Source organism: Ammospiza caudacuta, chromosome 3 (assembly GCF_027887145.1).
Source record: "Ammospiza caudacuta isolate bAmmCau1 chromosome 3, bAmmCau1.pri, whole genome shotgun sequence".
NCBI lineage: Eukaryota > Metazoa > Chordata > Aves > Passeriformes > Passerellidae > Ammospiza > Ammospiza caudacuta.
In genome coordinates, this window is record NC_080595.1 from 116,864,250 (window position 1) to 116,887,640 (window position 23,391).

The window sequence follows — 23,391 nt, forward strand, 5'->3', positions numbered from 1 at the left end:
GGGGGGAATACCTGGAATTTTGGGGAAATCCCAAAAGTTTTGGGGGAAATCTCTGGAATTTTTGGGTGAATCCCTGGAATTGTGGGGGAATCCCTGGGATTTTTGGGGGAAGCTCTGGGATTTTGGACGGAATCCCTGGGATTTTGGGTGAATCTCTGGGATTTTTGGGGGGAATCCTTGGGATTTTGGGGGGAATTCCTGTAATTTTTGGGGGAAATCCCTGGGATTTTGGGGGAATCCCTGGAATTTTTTGGGTGAATCTCTGGAATTTGTGGGGGAATCCCTGGGATTTTGGGGGGAATCCCTGAGATTTTGGGTGAATCCCTGGAATTTTTGGGGGGAATCCCTGGGATTTTGGGGGAATCCCTGGAATTTTTGGGGGGAATCCCTGGGATTTTTGGGGGGAATCCCTGGGATTTTTGGGGGGAATTCCCTGGGATTTGTGGGGGCATCCCTGGGATTTTGGGGCATCCCTGGGATTTTGGGGGGCCCCGTGTGCTCGGTGTCCCGCGGTACCTGTGGCGGCCCGCGGGGGGCTCCGGGCGGGGCCGTTCCGTGCGATCCCGCGGAAGGTTCCGGAACGCGGCCGGCGGAGCCCGGCACCGAGCGGCGCGGCAGCACCGGGGCCATGGCACGGACGGACGGACGGACGGACGGACGGACCTGCCGACACACGGACGGACGGACGGACGGGTGACGAGGGGGCACGGACACACGGACACGGGGGGGGCATCGGGGACGTGGGGACGGACACACGGACACGGGGGGGGCGCCCGGAGCCGGCACTGGGGACGTGCGGACAGACAGACGGACGGACACGGGGGTGGCACTGGGGACAGACAGACGGACGTGAGGACGGCACCCAGGTGGCACTAGGGACAGACAGACGGACACGGGGGTGGCACTGGGGACGTGGGGACAGACAGACGGACGGACGTGGGGGTGGCACTGGGGACAGACAGACGGACGGACATGAGGACGGCACCCAGGTGGCACTGGGGACAGACAGACAGACGGACAGACATGGACACGGCACTTGGCGCTGGCACTGGGGACAGGGGGACAGACAGACAGACAGGGGTGACACTGGGGACAGACAGACGGACACGGGGGTGGCACCGGGGACGTGGGGACAGACAGACGGACACGGGGGTGGCATTGGGGATGTGGGGACAGACAGACGGACACGAGGGTGGCACCGGGGATGTGGGGACAGACAGACGGACACGGGGGTGGCACCGGGGATGTGGGGACAGACAGACGGACACGGGGGTGGCACCGGGGACGTGGGGACAGACAGACACACAAGGGGACAGACAGACATGGGGATGGTATTGGGGACATGGGGACAGACAGACGGACACGGGGGTGGCACAGGGGACACGGGGACAGACAGACGGACACAGGGGCGGCACTGGGGACAGAGGCAGCCAGAGGGGAGGAAAAAAAGGGAAAAAAAAGGAAAAAAAAAGGAAAAAAAAAAGAAAAAAAAAGGAAAAAAAGGGAAAAAAAAGGGAAAAAAAAAGGAAAAAAAAAGGAAAAAAAAGGAAAAAAAGGGAAAAAAAGGAAAAAAAAAGGAAAAAAAAGGAAAAAAGGGGAAAAGGGGGGGAATAAGGAAAAGGGAAAAAAGGGAAAAAAGGGAAAAAAGGGAAAAAAGTGAAAAAAGAGAAAAAAGGGAAAAAAGGGAAAAAAGGGGGAGAGGGAAAAAAGGGAAAAAATTTAAAAAAGGAAAAGAAAGAAAAGGAAAAGAAGGAAAAGAAGGAAGCGGGAAAAGAGGGGAAAAAAGGAAAAAAAGGAAAAAATTAAAAAAATTAAAAAAGAAAAAAAGGAAAAAAATAAAGAAAAAAAGAGGAAAAATAAATTAAAAAAAGAAAAGAAAAGGAGAGGAAGCAAAAAAGGAAAAAAAATAAAGGAAAAAAAATAAAGGAAAAAATCAAGGAAGAAAAAGGGAAAAAAAGAAAGGAAAGAAGAAAAAATAAAAGGAAAAAAGGAAAAAAAGGGAAAAAAATTGAAAAAAAAAAAAGGGGGAAAAAAAGGAAAAATAAAAAGGAAAAAAAAGGGGAAAAAAGGGAAAACCCTGCCCAGAGCCAAATTCCCGGAGTTCCCAGCGGGTTTTGGAGGCTGGATCCCATCCCCGCCCGAAATCCCCAAAATCCCCAAAATCCCCAAAAATCCCCAAAATCCCGAAAATTCCCCCAAATCCCCAAAATCCCGAAAATCCCGAAAATCCCAAAAATCCCCCAAATCCCCAAAAATCCCCAAAATCCCCAAAAATCCCCCAAATCCCCAAAATCCCCCAAATCCCCAAAATTCCCCCAAATCCCCGAAATCCCGAAAATCCCAAAAAATCCCCCAAATCCCCAAAAATCCCCAAAATCCCCAAAAATCCCCAAAATCCCCCAAATCCCCAAAATCCCGAAAATTCCCCCAAATCCCCAAAATCCCGAAAATCCCGAAAATCCCCAAAATCCCCCAAATCCCCCAAATCCCCAAAATCCCCCAAATCCCCAAAATCCCCCAAATCCCCCAAATCCCCAAAAATCCCCCAAATCCCCAAAATTCCCCCAAATCCCCAAAATCCCGAAAATCCCGAAAATCCCCAAAATCCCGAAAATCCCGAAAATCCCGAAAATCCCCCAAATCCCCAAAAATCCCCAAATCCCCAAAAATCCCCAAAATCCCCAAATCCCCAAAATCCCCCAAATCCCCAAAAATCCCCAAAATCCCCCAAATCCCCAAAATCCCGAAAATCCCCCAAATCCCCAAAATCCCCAAAAATCCCCCAAATCTCCCAAAATCCCCAAAATCCCGAAAATCCCCCAAATCCCCAAAAATCCCCAAATCCCCAAAAATCCCCAAAATCCCCAAATCCCCAAAATCCCCCAAATCCCCAAAAATCCCCAAAATCCCCCAAATCCCCAAAAATCCCCAAAATCCCGAAAATCCCCCAAATCCCCAAAATCCCCAAAATCCCCAAAATTCCCCCAAATCCCCAAAATCCCCCAAATCCCCAAAATCCCCAAAAATCCCCCAAATCCCCAAAAATCCCCAAAATCCCCCAAATCCCCAAAATCCCGAAAATTCCCCCAAATCCCCAAAATCCCCCAAATCCCCCAAATCCCCAAAATCCCCCAAATCCCCAAAATCCCCAAATCCCCAAAATCCCCCAAATCCCCCAAATCCCCAAAAATCCCCAAAATCCCGAAAATTCCCCCAAATCCCCAAAATCACGAAAATCCCGAAAATCCCAAAAATCCCCCAAATCCCCAAAAATCCCCAAAATCCCCAAAAATCCCCCAAATCCCCAAAATCCCCCAAATCCCCAAAATTCCCCCAAATCCCCGAAATCCCGAAAATCCCAAAAAATCCCCCAAATCCCCAAAAATCCCCAAAATCCCCAAAAATCCCCAAAATCCCCCAAATCCCCAAAATCCCGAAAATTCCCCCAAATCCCCAAAATCCCGAAAATCCCGAAAATCCCCAAAATCCCCCAAATCCCCAAAATCCCCCAAATCCCCCAAATCCCCCAAATCCCCAAAAATCCCCAAAATCCCGAAAATTCCCCAAAATCCCCCAAATCCCCAAAATCCCCAAATCCCCAAAATCCCCCAAATCCCCAAAAATCCCCAAAATCCCGAAAATCCCCCAAATCCCCCAAATCCCCAAAAATCCCCCAAATCCCCAAAAATCCCCAAAATCCCCAAAATCCCCCAAATCCCCCAAATCCCCCAAATCCCCCAAATCCCCCAAATCCCCAAAATCCCCAAATCCCCAAAATCCCGAAAATCCCCCAAATCCCCAAAATCCCCCAAATCCCCCAAATCCCCAAAATCCCCCAAATCCCCAAAATTCCTGGATCCATAGATTCCTAAATTTCTAGAACCGCGAATTCCTGAATTCATCCATAAATGGATTTCTGAATTCCTGGATCCGTGAATTCCCGGATTCCTGGATCCGTGAATTCCTGGATGCGTAAATTCCTGGATCCATGGATTCCTGAATCCCTGGATCCATGAATTTCTGGATCCGTGGATTCCTGGATCCGGGAATTTCTGAATCCCTGAATCCATGAATTTCTGGATCCGTGAATTCCTGGATGCATGGACTCCTGAATTTCTGGATCCGTGAATCCCTGGATTCCTGGATCCATGGATTCCTGAATTCCTGGATCTGTGGATTCCTGGATTCCTGGATCCGGGAATTCCTGAATCCCTGGATCCATGAATTTCTGGATCCGTGGATTCCTGGATCCGTAAATTCCTGAATTCCTGGATCCGTGAATTCCTGGATTCATAAGTTCCTGAATTCCTGGATCCGCAAATTCCTGAATCCCTGGATCCATGGATTCCTGTATTCATTCATAAATGGATTTCTGAATTCCTGGATCCACGAATTGCCGGATTCCTGGATCCATGGATTCCTGGATCTGTGACTTCCTGGATCCATGGACTCCTGAATTTCTGCATCCGTGAATTCCCGGATTCCTGGATCCATGGATTTCTGGATCCGTGGATTCCTGGATCCGTGAGTTCCTGAATCCCTGGATCCATGAATTTCTGGATCCGTGGATTCCTGGATCCGTAAATTCCTGAAGTCCTGGATCCGTGAATTCCTGGATTCATAAGTTCCTGAATTCCTGGAGACGCAAATTCCTGAATTCCTGGATCCATGGATTCCTGAATTCCTGGATCCATAGATTCCTGAATTCCCGGATCCGTGAATTCCTGAATTCTTTAATTCCTGAATCTATGAATTCCCAGATCTGTGAATTTTTGGATTCCTGGATCCGTGAATTTCTGGATCCGTGAATTCCCGAATTCCTGGATTCATGAATTCCTGGATTCCTGGATCCGTAGATTCCTGAATCCCTGGATCCATTAATTTCCGGATCCATGAATTCCTGGATCCCTGGATCCCTCAATTCCCAGATTCCTGGATCCATGAATTTCTGGATGCGTAAATTCCTGAATTCCTGGATCCGTGATTTCCTGGATCCATGGATTCCTGAATTCCTGAATCCATTAATTCCTGGATTCCTGGATCTGTGGATTCCTGAATTCCTGGATCTGTGAATTCCTGAATCCCTGGATCCGTGAATTTCTGGATCCGTGCATTCCCGGATTCCTGGATCCGTGGATTCCTGAATTCCTGAATTCCTGGATCCCTGGATCTATGAATTCCTGGATCCATGAATTCCTGAATCCATGAATTCCTGAATTCCTGAATCCGTGAATTCCTGAATTCCTGAATCCGTGAATTCCTGAATTCCTGGATCCGTGGACTCCTGAATTCCTGAATCTGTGAATTCCTGGATCCATGGATCCATAAATTCCTGAATCCCTGGATCCGTGAATTTCTGGATGCGAGGATTCCTGGATCCATAAGTTCCTGAATTCCTGCATCCATGGATTCCTGGATCCATGGATTGATGAACTCCTGGATCCACGAATTCCTGGATCCATGAACACCTGGATCCGTGAATTCCTGAATTCCTGTATCTGTAAATTCCTGAATTCCCCGAATTCGTGGATTCATGAATTCCTGGATCCATGGATTCCTAAATTCCTGGATCCCTGAATTCCTGAATTCTTTAACTCCCGGATCTATGAATTCCCGGATCTGTGAATTTTTGGATTCCTGGATTCCTGGATCCGTGAATTTCTCGATCCGTGAATTCCCGAATTCGTGGATTCCTGAATTCCTGGATCCATGGATTTCTGGATTCCTGGATCTGTCAATTCATGAATTCCAGGATCCGTGAATTCCTGAATTCCTGGATCCACGGATTGCGCGTATTCCCGGCCGCGGGGCACGTGGGGAAGGCGGCAAAGGAGGAGGAGGAGGAAGGGGAGGAGGAGCGGGAGGAGGAGGAGGAGGAGGAAGAGGAGCGGGAGAGCGGCCGGGCCCGGGCGCAGGGAGGGAGGCGACTCCGGGCACGGCACGGCACGGCACGGGTGCGCGGGGCGGGGAACACGGACGGACGGACGGACGGACGGACGGACACACGGGCCGGGCAAACCGGGGAGGGACACGGGACCGGGCTGGGATGGGATGGGCTGGGATGGAAGGAGGGAACACGGACAGCGACGAGGGGACCGGGATTGGAGGGACAGACAGCGGGACTCGAGGGGGGACAGACAGCGGGACTGGGGGGGACAGACAGACAGCGGTGCTGGGCGGGGACAGACGGCAGGCAGGGAATGCCGGGGGGGACACGGACACCGAGCAGGGAATGCCCCGCGATGGCGGGACACGGACACCGGGCAGGGAATGGGGGGAGTACGGACACCGGACAGGGAATGCCCCGGGATAGGGCGGACACGGACACCGAGCAGAGCGTGCCGGGGGGGGACACCGGGATAAGGGGACACGGACCCCGGGCAGGGAATGCCAGGGGAGGGACACGAACACCGAGAAAAGGGGACACGGACACCGGGCAGGGAATTCCCCGGGACGGCGGGACACGGACACCGGGCAGGGAATGGGGGGAGCACGGACACAGGGCAGGGAATGCCGGGAGGGGTACATGGACACCGGGATAAGGGGACACGGACACCGGGGTGGGAATGGCCCAGGATGGGTGGACACGGACACCGGGCAGGGAATACCGGGGGGAACACGGATACCGGGATGGGAGTGCCCCGGGATGGGGGGGACACGGACACCGGGGTGGGAATGGGGGGGACACGGACACCGGGATGGGAGTGCCCCAGGATGGGGGGACACGGACACCGGGCAGGGAATACCGGGGGGAACACGGACACCGGGATGGGAGTACCGGGGGGAACACGGACACCGGGATGGGAGTGCCCCGGGATGGGGGGGACACGGACACCGGGCAGGGAATGGGGGGGACACGAACACCGGGCAGGCCCCCCCGAGGATGCCCCGAGCACCGAGCAGGACCCGGGGAAGGCGCTGCGCTCACCGGGACCAGCAGAACGCGGCTGGGCAGAACCGGCTGCCCCACACAGAACGCGGCTGGGCAGAACCGGCTGCCCCTCACAGAACCCGGCTGGGCAGAACCGGCTGCCCCTCACAGAACGCGGCTGGGCAGAACCGGCTGCCCCTCACAGAACGCGGCTGGGCAGAACCGGCTGCCCCTCACAGAACGCGGCTGGGCAGAACCGGCTGCCCCTCACAGAACGCGGCTCGGCAGAACCGGCTGCCCCTCACAGAACGCGGCTGGGCAGAACCGGCTGCCCCTCACAGAACGCGGCTCGGCAGAACCGGCTGCCCACCACAGAACGCGGCTGGGCAGAACCGGCTGCCCCTCACAGAACGCGGCTGGGCAGAACCGGCTGCCCCTCACAGAACGCGGCTCGGCAGAACCGGCTGCCCCTCACAGAACGCGGCTGGGCAGAACCGGCTGCCCCTCACAGAACGCGGCTGGGCAGAACCGGCTGCCCCTCACAGAACCCGGCTGGGCAGAACCGGCTGCCCCTCACAGAACCCGGCTGGGCAGAACCGGCTGCCCCTCACAGAACGCGGCTGGGCAGAACCGGCTGCCCCTCACAGAACGCGGCTGGGCAGAACCGGCTGCCCCTCACAGAACGCGGCTGGGCAGAACCGGCTGACCCTCACAGAACGCGGCTCGGCAGAACCGGCTGCCCCTCACAGAACGCGGCTCGGCAGAACCGGCTGACCCTCACAGAACCCGGCTGGGCAGAACCGGCTGCCCCTCACAGAACGCGGCTCGGCAGAACCGGCTGCCCCCGGCCCGGCCCGGGTCGGTCTCCCCTCACCTCGGGCTGTTTTGAACCGTTCCCGGTGTCCGGCCCCGGGCTGGAGCCGCGCCGGGCCGGGCGGGGCGGGGGCGGAGCCGCGGCCGGGCGGGAACCTCCGCTCCCGCGCGCGGGGTTTTTTATTTAATTATTATTTTTTCCCCTAATTTTTTTTTCCCCTTTCCCCCCCTCTCCCGCTCAGCCAGGAAGGGAAGGAGGCGGAAGAAGAAGGAGGAGGAGGAGGAGGATGAGGGGAGGAAGCCGAGCCCGCCGGCACTCACCGAGCCGCGCTCCGAGCCTCGCCGGGCCGAGCCGCCGGCCGGGTTAAAGCTCCCGGGGCCGGGCTGGTGTAAACAACCTCTGCCCACATGCTCGGCCCCTTCCTGCGCATTGGCTCCGCCGCTGCCTCTCCGTGCACCGCCCCCGGCCCCGCCGGGCTCTGCTGGGCCCCGCGGCCCGGCCCGGGATGGCCGCGGGGCGAGGAGGGGCCGCCGGGAGGGGCTGCGGGCCCTCGTTCTGCCCTCTCTTCGTTCTCCCCCTGCTTCTCTTCCCGGTTCTCCCCCTCGTTCTCCCTTCTTTCCCCCCCTGCTCTCCTCTCGTTCCCCCCTCACTCTCCCCTCTTTCTCCCCCTCGTTCTCCCCTCACTCTTCCCGTTCTCCCCTCACTCTCCCTCTCGTTCTCCCCGTTTCTCCTCCTAATTCTCCCCTCCTTCCCCCCCTCATTCTCCCCCTGCTCTCCCCTCAGTCTCCCCTCGTTCTCCCGCTCAGTCTCCCCTCCTTCCTCCCTCACACTCCCCTCACTCTCCCCTCGTTCCCCCCTCACTCTCCCCTCGTTTCCCCCTCACTCTCTCCTGCTTCCCTTCCCCGTTCTCTTCCCTCGTTCTCCCCCTGCTTCTCTTCCCAATTCTTCCCGTCGTTCTCCCCTCACTCTCCCCACGTTCCCCCCTCATTCTCTTCTCATTCTCCCTCTGTTTCTCCCCCTCACTCTCCCCTCGTTTTCCCCCAGCTTCCCTCCCTTCCACCCCTCGTTGTCCCCCGGTCTCTCCTCACTCTCCCTTGCTTCTCTTCCTGGTTCACCCCCTCATTCTCCCTTCTTTCCCCTCCTCCTTCTCCCCCTGTTCTCCCCCTGTTCTCCCCTCACTCTCCCCCCTCGTTCTCCCCATTTCTCCTCCCGGTTCTCCCCTCATTCTCCCCGTATTTCTCCCCCGTTTCTCCCCACCCATCCGGCCCGGAGGATGAGGCCCCGCAGCCCGCGGTCTCTGCTGTTTACACCCAGGGCTCCCCGCTCGCTTTTTTGTCGCTTCCTGAGTTGGTTTGAGCTTTATAGAGCTCGGTTTTAGCGGTGCTTTAAGTTTGGGCCCTCCAGGCTTTTTTTGCCTGCGTGGGGCTGGGATTCCCCTCCACACCCCTTTCCAAGGAATCGGGATCTTCCTGCACCCCATTCCCAAGGGATTGGGGTGCCCACGATCCCATTCAGAAATAACTGGGATAAGGAACTGGGATCTTTCTGCACCCCATTCCCAAGGGATTGGGGTGCCCACGATCCCATTCAGAAATAACTGGGATAAGGAACTGGGATCTTTCTGCACCCCATTCCCAAGGGATTGGGGTGCCCACGATCCCATTCCCAAGGAATAGGGATCTTCCCGCACTCCCTTCCCAAGGGATTGGGGTCCCTTCCCCAAAGAATTGGGATCTTCCTGCATCCCTTCCCAAGGGATTGGGGTCCCTGAGATCCCATTCCCAAGAGATTGGGGTCCCTGTCTTCCCAAGGAATGGGGCTCCTGCACCCCATTCCCAAGGGATTGGGGTCCCCATGATCCCATTCCCAAGGATTTGGGATCCCCCTTTACCCCATTCCCAAGGGATTGGGGGCTCCCCCATTACCCCATTCCCAAGGATTTGGGATCCCCCTTTACCCCATTCCCAAGGGATTGGGGGCTCCCCCATTACCCCATTCCCAAGGGATTGGGATCCCCCTTTACCCCATTCCCAAGGATTTGGGATCCCCCTTTACCCCATTCCCAAGGGATTGGGATCCCCCTTTACCCCATTCCCAAGGATTTGGGATCCCCCTTTACCCCATTCCCAAGGATTTGGGATCCCCCTTTACCCCATTCCCAAGGGACTGGGATCCCCCTTTACCCCATTCCCAAGGATTTGGGGGCTCCCCCTTTACCCCATTCCCAAGGGATTGGGATCCCCCTTTACCCCATTCCCAAGGGACTGGGATCCCCCTTTACCCCATTCCCAAGGATTTGGGGGCTCCCCCTTTACCCCATTCCCAAGGGATTGGGATCCCCCTTTACCCCATTCCCAAGGAATTGGGATCTTTCTGCACCCCATTCCCAAGGATTTGGGGGTTCCCCCTTCACCCCATTCCCAAGGGATTGGGGGCTCCCCCTTTACCCCATTCCCAAGGATTTGGGCTCCCCCTTTACCCCATTCCCAAGAATTTGGGATCCCCTTTTACCCCATTCCCAAGGATTTGGGCTCCCCCTTTACCCCATTCCCAAGGATTTGGGCTCCCCCATCACCCCTCTCTATTTATTTTTCTCCTTTTGGGGTTTATTTCACTTTTCCCCTCCCTTCAACCTCTTCAGTTTTTTGTCACCATGACAAAAATCCCTAATTTTGGTATTTTTTTCCCTTTATAACACATTAAGACAGAGCTGCTGTACAAACACTGGGCCTGTGCCAGCCTCTAAAAATGTTTATTTTTACCACCGAGGAATTTACACAACCCAGGTGGGGTTTTACTATTGTTGTCCGAGGTAAAATTCTGGGACAGGAAAGGGATTTCACCCAGTTGTGACATAAAACATGAAAGCTAATGTGATTTCCCAATGAAATATCTGTATTTTTTTTTAATTCCTAAAATCAAATACCTTCTCCAATGCATCCAAGCAGGAGCCAAAAAATTCCATTTCCAGAAATGTTCTTAAATTTCCACCCCAGCTCCTCAGGTTTCTGAGGAGTTTCTCAGTCTGGGTTTCTCAGTCAGCTCATTATGTGCTGGAATAAAAATTAAAATGAAAAGTGAGTTATTATGTATGCAGAGGAGAGGCCTGTGAAATCCATCACCTTGGGAGGCAGCTGGTTCCAAAAGAGCAGGACGGTCTGCTCCTCATCTTACTCAGTCATGTCCCCTCTTGGCTGCCCCTCAGCTTCCTCCATGATCTCCCCTCATGGCTTCCCTTCATCTTCCTCCATGATCTCCCCTCATGGCTTCCCTTCATCTTCCTCCATGATCTCCCCTCATGGCTTCCCTTCATCTTCCTCCATGATCTCCCCTCATGGCTTCCCTTCATCTTCCTCCATGATCTCCCCTCATGGCTTCCCCTCAGCTTCCTCCATGATCTCCCCTCATGGCTTCCCCTCAGCTTCCTCCATGATCTCCCCTCATGGCTTCCCTTCAGCTTCCTCCATGATCTCCCTTCATGGCTGCCCCTCAGCTTCCTCCATGATCTCCCCTCATGGCTGCCCCTCAGCTTCCTCCATGATCTCCCCTCATGGCTGCCCCTCATCTTCCTCCATGATCTCCCCTCATGGCTTCCCTTCATCTTCCTCCATGATCTCCCCTCATGGCTGCCCCTCAGTTCCTCCATGATCTCCCCTCATGGCTTCCCCTCAGCTTCCTCCATGATCTCCCCTCATGGCTGCCCCTCATCTTCCTCCATGATCTCCCCTCATGGCTTCCCTTCATCTTCCTCCATGATCTCCCCTCATGGCTTCCCCTCAGCTTCCTCCATGTTCTCCCCTCATGGCTTCCCTTCAGCTTCCTCCATGATCTCCCTTCATGGCTGCCCCTCAGCTTCCTCCATGATCTCCCCTCATGGCTTCCCTTCATCTTCCTCCATGATCTCCCCTCATGGCTGCCCCTCAGTTCCTCCATGATCTCCCCTCATGGCTTCCCTTCATCTTCCTCCATATCTCCCCTCATGGCTTCCCTTCATCTTCCTCCATGATCTCCCCTCATGGCTGCCCCTCAGTTCCTCCATGATCTCCCCTCATGGCTTCCCTTCATCTTCCTCCATGATCTCCCTTCATGGCTGCCCCTCAGCTTCCTCCATGATCTCCCCTCATGGCTTCCCTTCATCTTCCTCCATGATCTCCCCTCATGGCTTCCCCTCAGCTTCCTCCATGATCTCCCCTCATGGCTGCCCCTCAGCTTCCTCCATGATCTCCCCTCATGGCTGCCCCTCAGCTTCCTCCATGATCTCCCCTCATGGCTTCCCCTCAGCTTCCTCCATGATCTCCCCCCCTCACAAACATGGACACCCTGCATCTTCTCCATGATCTTCCCTCACAAACATGGACACCCCCCCATCTCCTCCATGATGTCCCCTCATGGACACCCCTCATCTCCCCCGTGGCCTCTCCTCTCAAACATGGACACCCCTCATCTCTGCCATGATCTCCCCTCATGGAGACACCCCTCATCTCCATGATCTCCCCTCATGGACACCCCCCATCTCCTCCATTATCTCTCCCCCTCACAAACATGGACACCCCTGATCTCTCCTCCATGATCTCCCCCCATGGACATCCCTGATCTCTCCCCCATCTCCCCTCATGGACACCCCTCACCTCCCCCATGATCTCCCCTCATGGACACCCCCGATCTGTCCCCCATGATCTCCCTCTCCCCTCACAAATACGCACAACTCTCATCTCCTCCGTGATCTCCCCTCATGGACACCCCTCATTTCCTCTGTGATGTCTCTTCATGGACACCCCTCATCTCCTCCATGATCTCCCCTCATGGACACTCCTCATTTCCTCTGTGATCTCCCCTCATGGACACCCCCCATCTCCTCCATTATCTCCCCCACTCACAAACATGGACACCCCTCATCTCCCCCATGATCTCCCCGCATGGGCACCCCTCATCTCCATGATGTCCCCTCATGGACACCTCCATCTCCTCCATGTTCCATGATGTCCCCCCATGGACACCTCCATCTCCTCCATGTTCCATGATGTCCCCCCATGGACACCTCCATCTCCTCCATGTTCCATGATGTCCCCTCATGGACACCTCCATCTCCTCCATGTTGTCCCCTCACAAACATGGACACCCCGATCTGTCCCCCATGATCTCCCCTCACGGACACCCCGATCTGTCCCCCATGATCTCCCCTCACGGACACCCCGATCTGTCCCCCATGATCTCCCCTCACGGACACCCATGATGTCTCCTCCATGATGTCCCCTCATGGACACCCCTCGCCTCCCCCACGATCTCCCCTCACGGGCATCCCGATCTGTCCCCCATGATCTCCCCTCACGGACACCCATGATGTCTCCTCCATGATGTCCCCTCACGGACACTCCTCACCTCCCCCATGATCTCCCCTCACGGACACCCCGATCTGTCCCCCATGATCTCCCCTCACGGACACCCATGATGTCTCCTCCATGATGTCCCCTCATGGACACCCCTCACCTCCCCCATGATCTCCCCTCACGGGCACCCCGATCTGTCCCCCATGATCTCCCCTCACGGACACCCATGATGTCTCCTCCATGATGTCCCCTCATGGACACCCCTCACCTCCCCCATGATCTCCCCTCATGGGCATTCCAGTCTGTCCCCCATGATCTCCCCTCACGGACACCCATGATGTCTCCTCCATGATGTCCCCTCACGGACACTCCTCACCTCCCCCACGATCTCCCCTCACGGGCATTCCAGTCTGTCCCCCATGATCTCCCCTCACGGACACCCATGATGTTTCCTCCATGATGTCCCCTCATGGACACCCCTCGCCTCCCCCACGATCTCCCCTCACGGGCATCCCGATCTGTCCCCCATGATCTCCCCCCTCTCTCCCTCTCCCCTCCCGCCCCTCACGTTCCTGCCGCGCCCCCGCCCCCCCCGGCGCTGGCGGGAACGGCGCGCGCCCTGCCCGCCCTGGCTACGTGCAGTTCCCCACGGGGCGCCCCCGGCCCGCGGGAACGGCCCGCGCCGCACGTTCGCGCCCCCGCCCGCCGCCAGCCCGCCGGGGGAGGCGGGGCGGCACCGGCCAATGGCGGCGGGCGGCACCGGCCAATGGCGGCGGGCGGCGTCGCGCCGGCGGCCAATGGCGACGCGAGCTGCGGGGAAAGTCCCGGCCCCCCACGGGCGCCCATGGTGGCGTCAGAGGTGGGCGGGGCTTCCCGCCGGTTTAAGGCCGGCATCGGCCCCCTCAGCGGCCTCAGTTCTTCAGTGCCCGGGGTTCTCTGCTACTCGCGGTTCTTCAGCTGCCTCGGCTTTTAACCGCCCAGCGGCCTCAGTTCTTCGGGGCCCGCGGTTCTTCAGCGCCCTTAGCCCCTCAGCGGCTTCGGTTCTTCGCCGCCCGCCGTTCTTCACCGCCCTCAGTCCCTCGGGGCCCGCGATTTTTAACCGCCCGCGGTTTTTCAGCGGCTTCAGTCCCTCAGCGCCCTCACTCCCTCCGCCGTCTCTGTTTTCAACCGTCCGCGGCTCTTCAGCGCCCTCAGCGGCCTCGGTTTTTCACCGCCCGCCCGCGATTCTTCAGCATCCTCAGTCCCTCACAGCTCGCGGTTCTTCAGCGCCCTCAGCGGCCTCGGGTTTTAACCACCCGCGGTTCTTCAGCACCCTCAGCGGCCTCAGTCCCTCAAAGCCCGCGGTTCTTCAGCAGCCTCGGGTTTTAACCGCCCGCAGTTCCCCAGCGGCCTCAGTCCCCCAGCGGCCTCGGCTTTTAACAGCCCTCGGTTCTTCAGCGCCCTCAGCGGCCCGAGTCCCTCAGAGCCCTCGGTTCTTCACCGCCCGCGGTTTTCCAGCGCCTTCAGCGGCCTCAGTCCCTCAGCCGTCTCGGTTTTTTTAACCGCCCGCGGGTTTTCAGCGCCCTCACTCCCTCAGCCGTCTCAGGTTTCAGCCGCCCGCGGCTCTTCAGTGGCCTCGGCCCCTCAATGGCCTCAGTTCTTCACCGCCCGCGGTTCTTGAGCGCCCTCAGTCCCTCAGAGCCCTCGGATCCCTCAGCACTTTCAGCCTCCTCCGTCCCTGGGCACTCTCGGTTCTTCAGCGCCCTCAGTCCCTCAGAGCCCTCGGATCCCTCAGCACTTTCAGCCCCCTCCGTCCCTGGGCACTCTCGGTCCTTCAGCCCCCTCAGAGCCCTCGGATCCCTCAGCACTTTCAGCCTCCTCCGTCCCTGGGCACTCTCGGTCCTTCAGCCCCCTCAGAGCCCTCGGATCCCTCAGCACTTTCAGCCCCCTCCGTCCCTGGGCACTCTCGGTCCTTCAGCGCCCTCAGTCCCTCAGAGCCCTCGGATCCCTCAGCACTTTCAGCCCCCTCCGTCCCTGGGCACTCTCGGTCCTTCAGCCCCCTCAGAGCCCTCGGATCCCTCAGCACTTTCAGCCCCCTCCGTCCCTGGGCACTCTCGGTCCTTCAGCCCCCTCAGTCTCTCAGGCCCCTGAGCCCCTTGGGCCTTTCAGGCCCCTCGGTATTTCAGCACTTTTAGCCCCTTCAGCCTCCTCAGTCTCTCAGCCCGCTCATCATCCTCAATCTTTTGGCCCCTCAGTCCCTTCATTCCCATATTCCCTTCAACCCTCTTATTGCTTTCATCTCCTTATCCCCCTCATCCCCCTCAGGCAGAATTTCCTTATTCCCCTCATCCCCCTTGTTCCCTTCATTTCCTTAATTCCTTTATTCCCCTCATCCCCCTCAGTCCCTTCATTCCCTGATTCCCCTGATCCCACTCAGTTCCCTCTTTTCCTGAGTTACCTCAATCCCTTTATTCCATTTTTCCTCTCAGTTCCTTCATTTTCTTCATTCCCTTATTCCCCTTATCCTGCTCAATTTTTTTATTCCCTCAGTTCCCTCAGTCCCTTTGTTCCCTTAACCCTCAGCCCCTCAATCCTTTTATCCCCCTTTTTTCCTTCATCCCTTAATTTCCCTCATTCCATAATTTCCCTCATCCTGATTCCCCTCATTCTGTTATTCCCTCATTCCCTAATTTCCTTCACCCCCTCATTCCTTAATTTCCCTATTTCCCCTCTTTCCCCTCATCCCCAAGGTCACCTCATTCCCAAATTCCCTAATTTTCTTCATCCCAATTCCCTCATCCCCTCTTTCCATTTTCCCCTAATTTCCCTCATCCCCTAATTCCCTAATTTCTTATTCCCCTCATTCCCTAAATCCCCTAATTCCCAAAATTCCCTAATTCCCTTCATTTCCTCATCCCCTAATTTCCCCCATTCCCTAATTCCCCAATTTCCCTTTCCATTACTCCCTCATCCCTTCATTCCCTAATTCCCCTCATCCCCTAATTTCTTATTCCCTAATTCCCCATTCCCCTCATTCCCTTCATTCCCCATCCCCAAATTCCCCTTATTCCCCAAATTTCCCTCATCCCAATTTCCTAATTCCCCTCATCCCCTGATTCCTCCCATTCTGTAATTCCCCTCATTCCCCAATTCTCCAAATTCCCTCATCCCATTTTCCTCATTTTCCTAATTCCCTCATTCCCTCATCCCCTAATTCCCTTCATCCCCGAATTCCCCTCATTCCCCAAATTCCCTAATTCCCTCTTTCCATTTTCCCTAATTCCCCCATCCCCTAATTCCCCAATTTCCCTCATTCCGTTATTCCCTCATCCCCTAATTCCCTTCATCCCCTAATCCCCCCATCCCTTCATTCCTAATTCCCCTCATTCCCAAATTCCTGTCATTCCCTCATCGCCCTCATTCCCCAATTCCCCCCATTTGTTATTCCCTCATCCCCTAATTCCCCTCATTCTGTCATTTCCTCATTCCCCAATTACCCACAACCCCTAATTTCCCTCATCCCCTAATTCCCTTCATCCCCGAATTCCCATAATTCCCTAATTCCCCTCATTCCCAAATTCCTGTCATTCCCTCATCCCCCTCATTCCCTAATTACCCACAACCCCTAATTTCCCTCATCCCCTAATTCCCTATTTCCCCCCACTTCCCTCATCCCCTCATTCCTAACTGCCTTCATCCTCTAATTCTCCTCATTCCCTCATTCCCCTCATCTCCCAAATCCCCTCATCCCAATTCCCCATTCCCCTCGTTCCTTCACCCCATAATTTCCCTAATTCCCCTCATCCCCTTTCCATTTTTTCCCTAATTTCCCTCATCCCCTAATTCCCTAATTTCTTATTCCCCTCATTCCCTAATTCCCCTCATGCCCTAATTCCCAAAATTCCCTAATTCCCTTCATTTCCTCATCCCCTAATTTCCCCCATTCCCTAATTCCCCTCTCTCCATTATTCCCGAATTCCCCGAATTCCCCAATTCCCCTCATTCCCTAATTCCCCATTCCCCTAATTCCCCATCCCCAAATTCCCCTCATTCCCAAATTTCCCTCATCCCAATTTACTAATTCCCCTCATCCCCTAATTCCCCTCATCCCCTAATTTTCCTAAATTCCCTCATCCCCTCATCCCCCTCATTCCTTTATTCTCCTCATCCCCTCATCCCCCTCATCCCAATTCCCTTCATTCTCCCATCCTGATTTTGTAATTTCCCTAATTCTCCTCATCCCCTAATTCTCCTCATCCCCCTCATTCCCTAATTTCCCTAATTGCCCTCGTTCCTCTCATCGCCCAGATCACCTCATCCCAATTCCCTCATTCCCCTCATTCCTTCACCCCCTAATTTCCTTCCATCCCCAATTTCCCTCATCCCAATTTCCTAATTCCCCTCATCCCCTATTTCCCCTCATTTCCTAATTCCCCTAAATCCCCTCATCCCTCAAATGCTCTAATTCCCATCCCTCCCTATTTCCCCTCATTCCCTGCATCCCCAAATCCCCCAAATTCCCCAAATCCCCCAATCTGTCTCACCCCAATTCCCTAATTCCCCTCGTCCGCTCATTCCCTCTCTCCATTTTCCCTAATTCCCCCCAAATTTCCCTCATTCCGACTTCCTCATTCCCCTCATCCCCAAATTCCCAAATTCCCCTCATCCCCAAATTCCCAAATTTCCCTCATTCAACTCATTCATTCTTTCCTCTCGTTCCCAAATCCCTCTCATCCCAATTCCCTAATTTCCTTCATTCTCTCACCCTGATGGTGTAATTTCCCTAATTCCCCATATCCCCTCATTTCCCTCATCCCCTAATTCCCCTCATCCCCTAATTTCTTTTTCCCTGTTTCCCCAAATTCCCCGATTTCCCTCATCCCCTCATTCCCCAATTCCCCTCATCCTCTCGTTCCCCAATTTCCCTAAATCCCCTCATTTCCCTCATCCCGCAAATTCCCTCTTTCCCATCATTCTCTATTTCCCCTCATTCCCCCATCCCCTAACCCCCCAAATTCAATCATTTCCCTCATCCCAATTCCCTCATTCCCGTAATTCCCTCATCTCCCTCATTCCCTGATTCCCCTCATTCCCCCCCTCCCCTCATTCCCAAATTCCCCAAATTTCCCTCATCCCAATTCCCTGATTTTCCTCATCCCCAAATCCCCCCCATTCCCTCATCCTCTGATCCCCCAAATTCCCAGATTTCCCTCATCCCAATTCCCTCATTCCCCTCGTTCCCCAATTCTGTAAATTCCCAAATTTTCCTCATTTCCCTTATTCCCCTCATCCCCTAATTCCCCTCATCCCCTAATTTCTTTTTCCCTGTTTCCCCAAATTCCCCGATTTCCCTCATCCCCTCATTCCCCAATTCCCCTCATCCTCTCGTTCCCTAATTTCCCTAAATCCCCTCATTTCCCTCTTTCCCATCATTCTCTATTTCCCCTCATTCCCCCATCCCCTAACCCCCCAAATTCAATCATTTCCCTCATCCCAATTCCCTCATTCCCGTAATTCCCTCATCTCCCTCATTCCCTGATTCCCCTCATTCCCCCCCTCCCCTCATTCCCAAATTCCCCAAATTTCCCTCATCCCAATTCCCTGATTTTCCTCATCCCCAAATCCCCCCCATTCCCTCATCCTCTGATCCCCCAAATTCCCTGATTTCCCTCATCCCAATTCCCTCATTCCCCTCGTTCCCCAATTCTCTAAATTCCCAAATTTTCCTCATTTCCCTCATTCCCCTCATCCCTTCATTCCCTAATTTCCCTAAATCCCCCCATTCCCCTCATCCTCTTAATTCCCCACATTAAATCCCCAGTTTCCCCTCATCCCCATAGTCCCTCATTTCCCTCATTTTCCTCATCCCAATTCCCTCATTTCCCTCATCCCATAATCCCCCCATTCTCTAATTCCCCAAATTCCCTCATTCCCTCATTTCCCTCATCCCCTAATTCCCATTATTCCCTAATTCCCTAATTCCCATTATTCCCCTCATTCCCCTCATTCCCATCATCCCCCTTTTCCATTTCCCCCTAATTCCCCTCGTCCCCTAATTCTGTAATTTCTTATTCCCTAATTCCTCATTCCCTAATTCCCCAAATTCCCAAATTTCCCTCATCCCAATTTCCCCATTCCCCTCATTCCCTAATTCCCCAAATTCCCAAATTATCCTCATCCCAATTTCCTCATTTCCCTCATTCCCCTCATTCCCCTCATCCCAATTTCCCTAAATCACCCCAATTCCCCTCATTCCCAATTCCCCTAAATCCCCCAATTCCCCTCATCCCAATTTCCTCATTCCCCTCATTCCATAATTCCCCAAATTCCCAAATTTCCCTCATCCCAATTCCCTGATTTCCCTCATCCCCAACCCCCCCCCGTTCCCTCGTCCTCTGATTCCCCAAATCCCCAAATTTCCCTCATCCCAAATTCCCTCATTCCCCCATTCTCTAAATTCCCAAATTTCCCTCATCCCAAATTCCCTCATTCCCCCATTCTCTCAATTCCCAAATTTCCCTCATCCCAAATTCCCTCATTCCCCCATTCTCTCAATTCCCAAATTTCCCTCATCCCAATTTCCTCATTTCCCCATTCCCCAAATTCCCAAATTTCCCTCACCCCAATTTCCTCATTTCCCTTATTCCCCTCACCCCCTAATTCCCCAATTTTCCTGAATCCCCTCATTCCCCTCATCCCCTAAATCCCCCAATTCCCCTCATTCCAATTTCCTAATTTCCCTCATTCCCTAATTCCCCAAATTCCCAAATTATCCTCATCCCAATTTCCTCATTTCCCTCATTCCCCTCATTCCCCTCATCCCCAATTCCCCTAAATCCCCCAATTCCCCTCATTCCCAATTCCCCTAAATCCCCCAATTCCCCTCATCCCAATTTCCTCATTTCCCACCTTCCCTAAATCCCCAAATTTCCCTCATCCCAATTCCCTGATTTCCCTCACCCCCAAACCCTCCCCCGTTCCCTCGTCCTCTGATTCCCCAAATCCCCAAATTTCCCTCATCCCAAATTCCCTCATTCCCCCATTCTCTAAATTCCCAAATTTCCCTCATCCCAAATTCCCTCATTCCCCCATTCTCTAAATTCCCAAATTCCCAAATTTCCCTCACCCCAATTTCCTCATTTCCCTCATTCCCCTCATTTCCCTCATCCTCTAATTCCCCATTTCCCTCATTTCCCTCATTTCCCTCATTTCCCTCATTCCCCTCATCCCAATTTCCCTAAATCCCTCAATTCCCCTCATTCCCAATTCCCCTAAATCCCCCAATTCCCCTCATCCCAATTTCCTAATTTCCCTCATTCCCCTCATCCCAATTTCCTAATTTCCCTCATTCCCTAATTCCCCAAATTCCCAAATTATCCTCATCCCAATTTCCTCATTTCCCTCATTCCCCTCATTCCCCTCATCCCAATTTCCCTAAATCCCCCAATTCCCCTCATCCCAATTCCCCTAAATCCCCCAATTCCCCTCATCCCAATTTCCTCATTCCCCTCATTCCATAATTCCCCAAATTCCCAAATTTCCCTCATCCCAATTCCCTGATTTCCCTCATCCCCAACCCCCCCCCGTTCCCTCGTCCTCTGATTCCCCAAATCCCCAAATTTCCCTCATCCCAAATTCCCTCATTCCCCCATTCTCTAAATTCCCAAATTTCCCTCATCCCAATTTCCCTCATTCCCCAAATTCCCAAATTTCCCTCATCCCAATTTCCCTCATTCCCCCATTCTCTCAATTCCCAAATTTCCCTCATCCCAATTTCCCTCATTCCCCTCATTCCCCAATTCCCAAATTTCCCTCATCCCAATTTCCTCATTCCCCAATTCCCCAAATTCCCAAATTTCCCTCATCCCAATTTCCCTCATTTCCCTCATTCCCCAATTCCCCAAATCCCCAAATTTCCCTCATCCCAAATTCCCTCATTCCCCCATTCTCTCAATTCCTGGAAAATTCGGGAAAAAAATTCAGGAAAGGATCAGGAAAAACTTTGAAAAATTTCAGGAAAAATTTCAGGAAAAATTATGGCAAAATCGGGAAAAAATTGGAAAAAGAATCAGGGAAAATTTGGAAGAAAAATCGCAGAGAATTTGGAAAAAATTCAGGAAAAATCAGGAAAATTTTGAAAGAAAAATCAGGAAAATTTTGGGAAAAATCTGAAAAAAAACCAGGAAAAATCAGGGGAAATTTGGAAAAATTCGAGAAAATTCAGGAAAGAATCAGGAAAAATTTGGAAAAACCAGGAAAATTTCGGGAAAAAATTCAGGAAAGAATTGGAAAATTTTCAAAAATTTCAGGAAAAAATTGTAAACATTATGGGAAAATCAGGAAAAAATTGGAAAAAAAATCAGGGAAAAATCAGGGAAAATTTGGAAGAAAAATCGCGGAGAATTTGGGAAAATTCAGGAAATAATCAGGAAAAATTTGGAAAAAAATTCAGGAAAAATGACGAAAAATTTGCGAAAATTCAGGAAAAATCAGGGAAAATTTGAAAGAAAATCAGGAAACATTTGGAAAAAATCAGAAAAATTTTGAAGAAATATTCAGTGAAAATTTGGAAAAAATAATGAAAAATGAGGAAAAATGTGGGGGAAATTCTGGAAAAAAATTTCAGGAAAAATCAGGAAAATTTTGGAAGAAAAATCAGGAAAATTTTTGAAAACATCTGAAAAAATCAGGAAAAATCAGAAAATTTGGAAAAACCAGGGAAAAAAATCACGAAAAATCAGGGGGAAAATTCGGGAAAAATTCAGGAAAGAATCAGGAAAAATTCGGGAAAAAATTCAGGAACTAATCAGGAAAAATTTTGAAAAATTTCAGGAAAAAATTGTAAAAATTATGGGAAAATCGGGAAAAATTGTAAAAAAATCAGGGAAAAATCAGGGAAAATTTGGAAGAAAAATCGTGGAGAATTTGGGAAAATTCAGGAAATAATCAGGAAAAATTTGGAAAAAAATTCAGGAAAAATGACGAAAAATTTGCGAAAATTCAGGAAAAATCAGGGAAAATTTGAAAGAAAATCAGGAAACATTTGGAAAAAATCAGAAAAATTTTGAAGAAATATTCAGTGAAAATTTGGAAAAAATAATAATGAAAAATGAGGAAAAATTTGGGGGAAATTCTGGAAAAAAATTTCAGGAAAAATCAGGAAAAATTTGGAAGAAAAATCAGGAAAATTTTTGAAAACATCTGAAAAAATCAGGAAAAATCAGAAAATTTGGAAAAACCAGGGGAAAAAATCACGAAAAATCAGGGGGAAAATTCGGGAAAAATTCAGGAAAGAATCAGGAAAAATTCGGGAAAAAATTCAGGAACTAATCAGGAAAAATTTTGAAAAATTTCAGGAAAAAATTGTAAAAATTATGGGAAAATCGGGAAAAATTGTAAAAAAATCAGGGAAAAATCAGGGAAAATTTGGAAGAAAAATCGTGGAGAATTTGGAAAAAATTCAGGAAATAATCAGGAAAAATTTGGAAAAAAAATCAGGAAAAATCACGAAAAATTTGCAAAAATTCAGGAAAAATCAGGGAAAATTTGAAAGAAAATCAGGAAACATTTGGAAAAAATCAGAAAAATTTTGAAGAAATATTCAGTGAAAATTTGGAAAAAAAATGAAAGATCAGGAAAAATTTGGGGGGAAATTCTGGAAAAAATTCAGGAAAAATCAGGAAAAATTCGGGAAAAATTCAGGAAAGAATCGGAAAATTTTGAAAAATTTCAGGAAAAAATGGGAAAAAAATCAGAGAAAAATCAGAGAATCTTAGTATTTGAATTCCTTGTTTTATTTGTTATTTTTATATTTATTTAATTTTTGTCATTTAATTTACTGTTTAGTTGTATTTTTATTTTTATATTTGTGTTTATTGAATTTTGAGTTTATTTTCATTTATTATGTAATAGTGTTTTAATTCCTTATTTTTATGGGTTTATTTTATTTATTTTTATATTTATTGAATTTTAGAATTTATTTTAATTTATTATGTAATAGTACAAGAATTCCTTATTCCTATGTGTTATTTTTATATTTAATTAATTTTGACTTTATTTTAATTTACTATGTAATAGTATTAGAATTCCTTATTTTTATTGAATTATTTTCATTATTTTTATATTTCTTGACTTTTTAATTTATTTTAATCCACTCTGTAATAGTATTATGATTCCTTATTTTCATTTATTATTAATTATTTTTATGTTTGTTTAATTTCAAATTGATTTGAAATTATTGTGTAATAGTATTAGAATTCCTTATTTCTATTTATTTTTAAATTATTTTTTGTATTTATTGAATTTTTAATTTATTTTTATTTGCTATGTGATAGTATTAGAATTCCTTATTTTTATTTATTATTTTTATATTTATTTAATTTCAAATTTATTTTAATTTT

At 51.1% G+C, this 23,391-nt stretch overlaps 1 protein-coding gene across 1 annotated transcript; it reads left to right on the top strand.

The window, feature by feature from the left end:
* Positions 1–19,128: 19,128 nt before the first annotated feature.
* On the top strand, positions 19,129–20,429 carry LOC131555490 (vacuolar protein sorting-associated protein VTA1 homolog; the record flags this gene model as incomplete). Its single annotated transcript, XM_058801526.1, has 3 exons — positions 19,129–19,206; positions 19,733–19,810; positions 20,337–20,429. Coding segments are annotated over 3 exons (249 nt in total), but the record flags the coding sequence as incomplete, so codon positions are not given.
* Between the last annotated feature and the right edge of the window lie 2,962 nt (positions 20,430–23,391).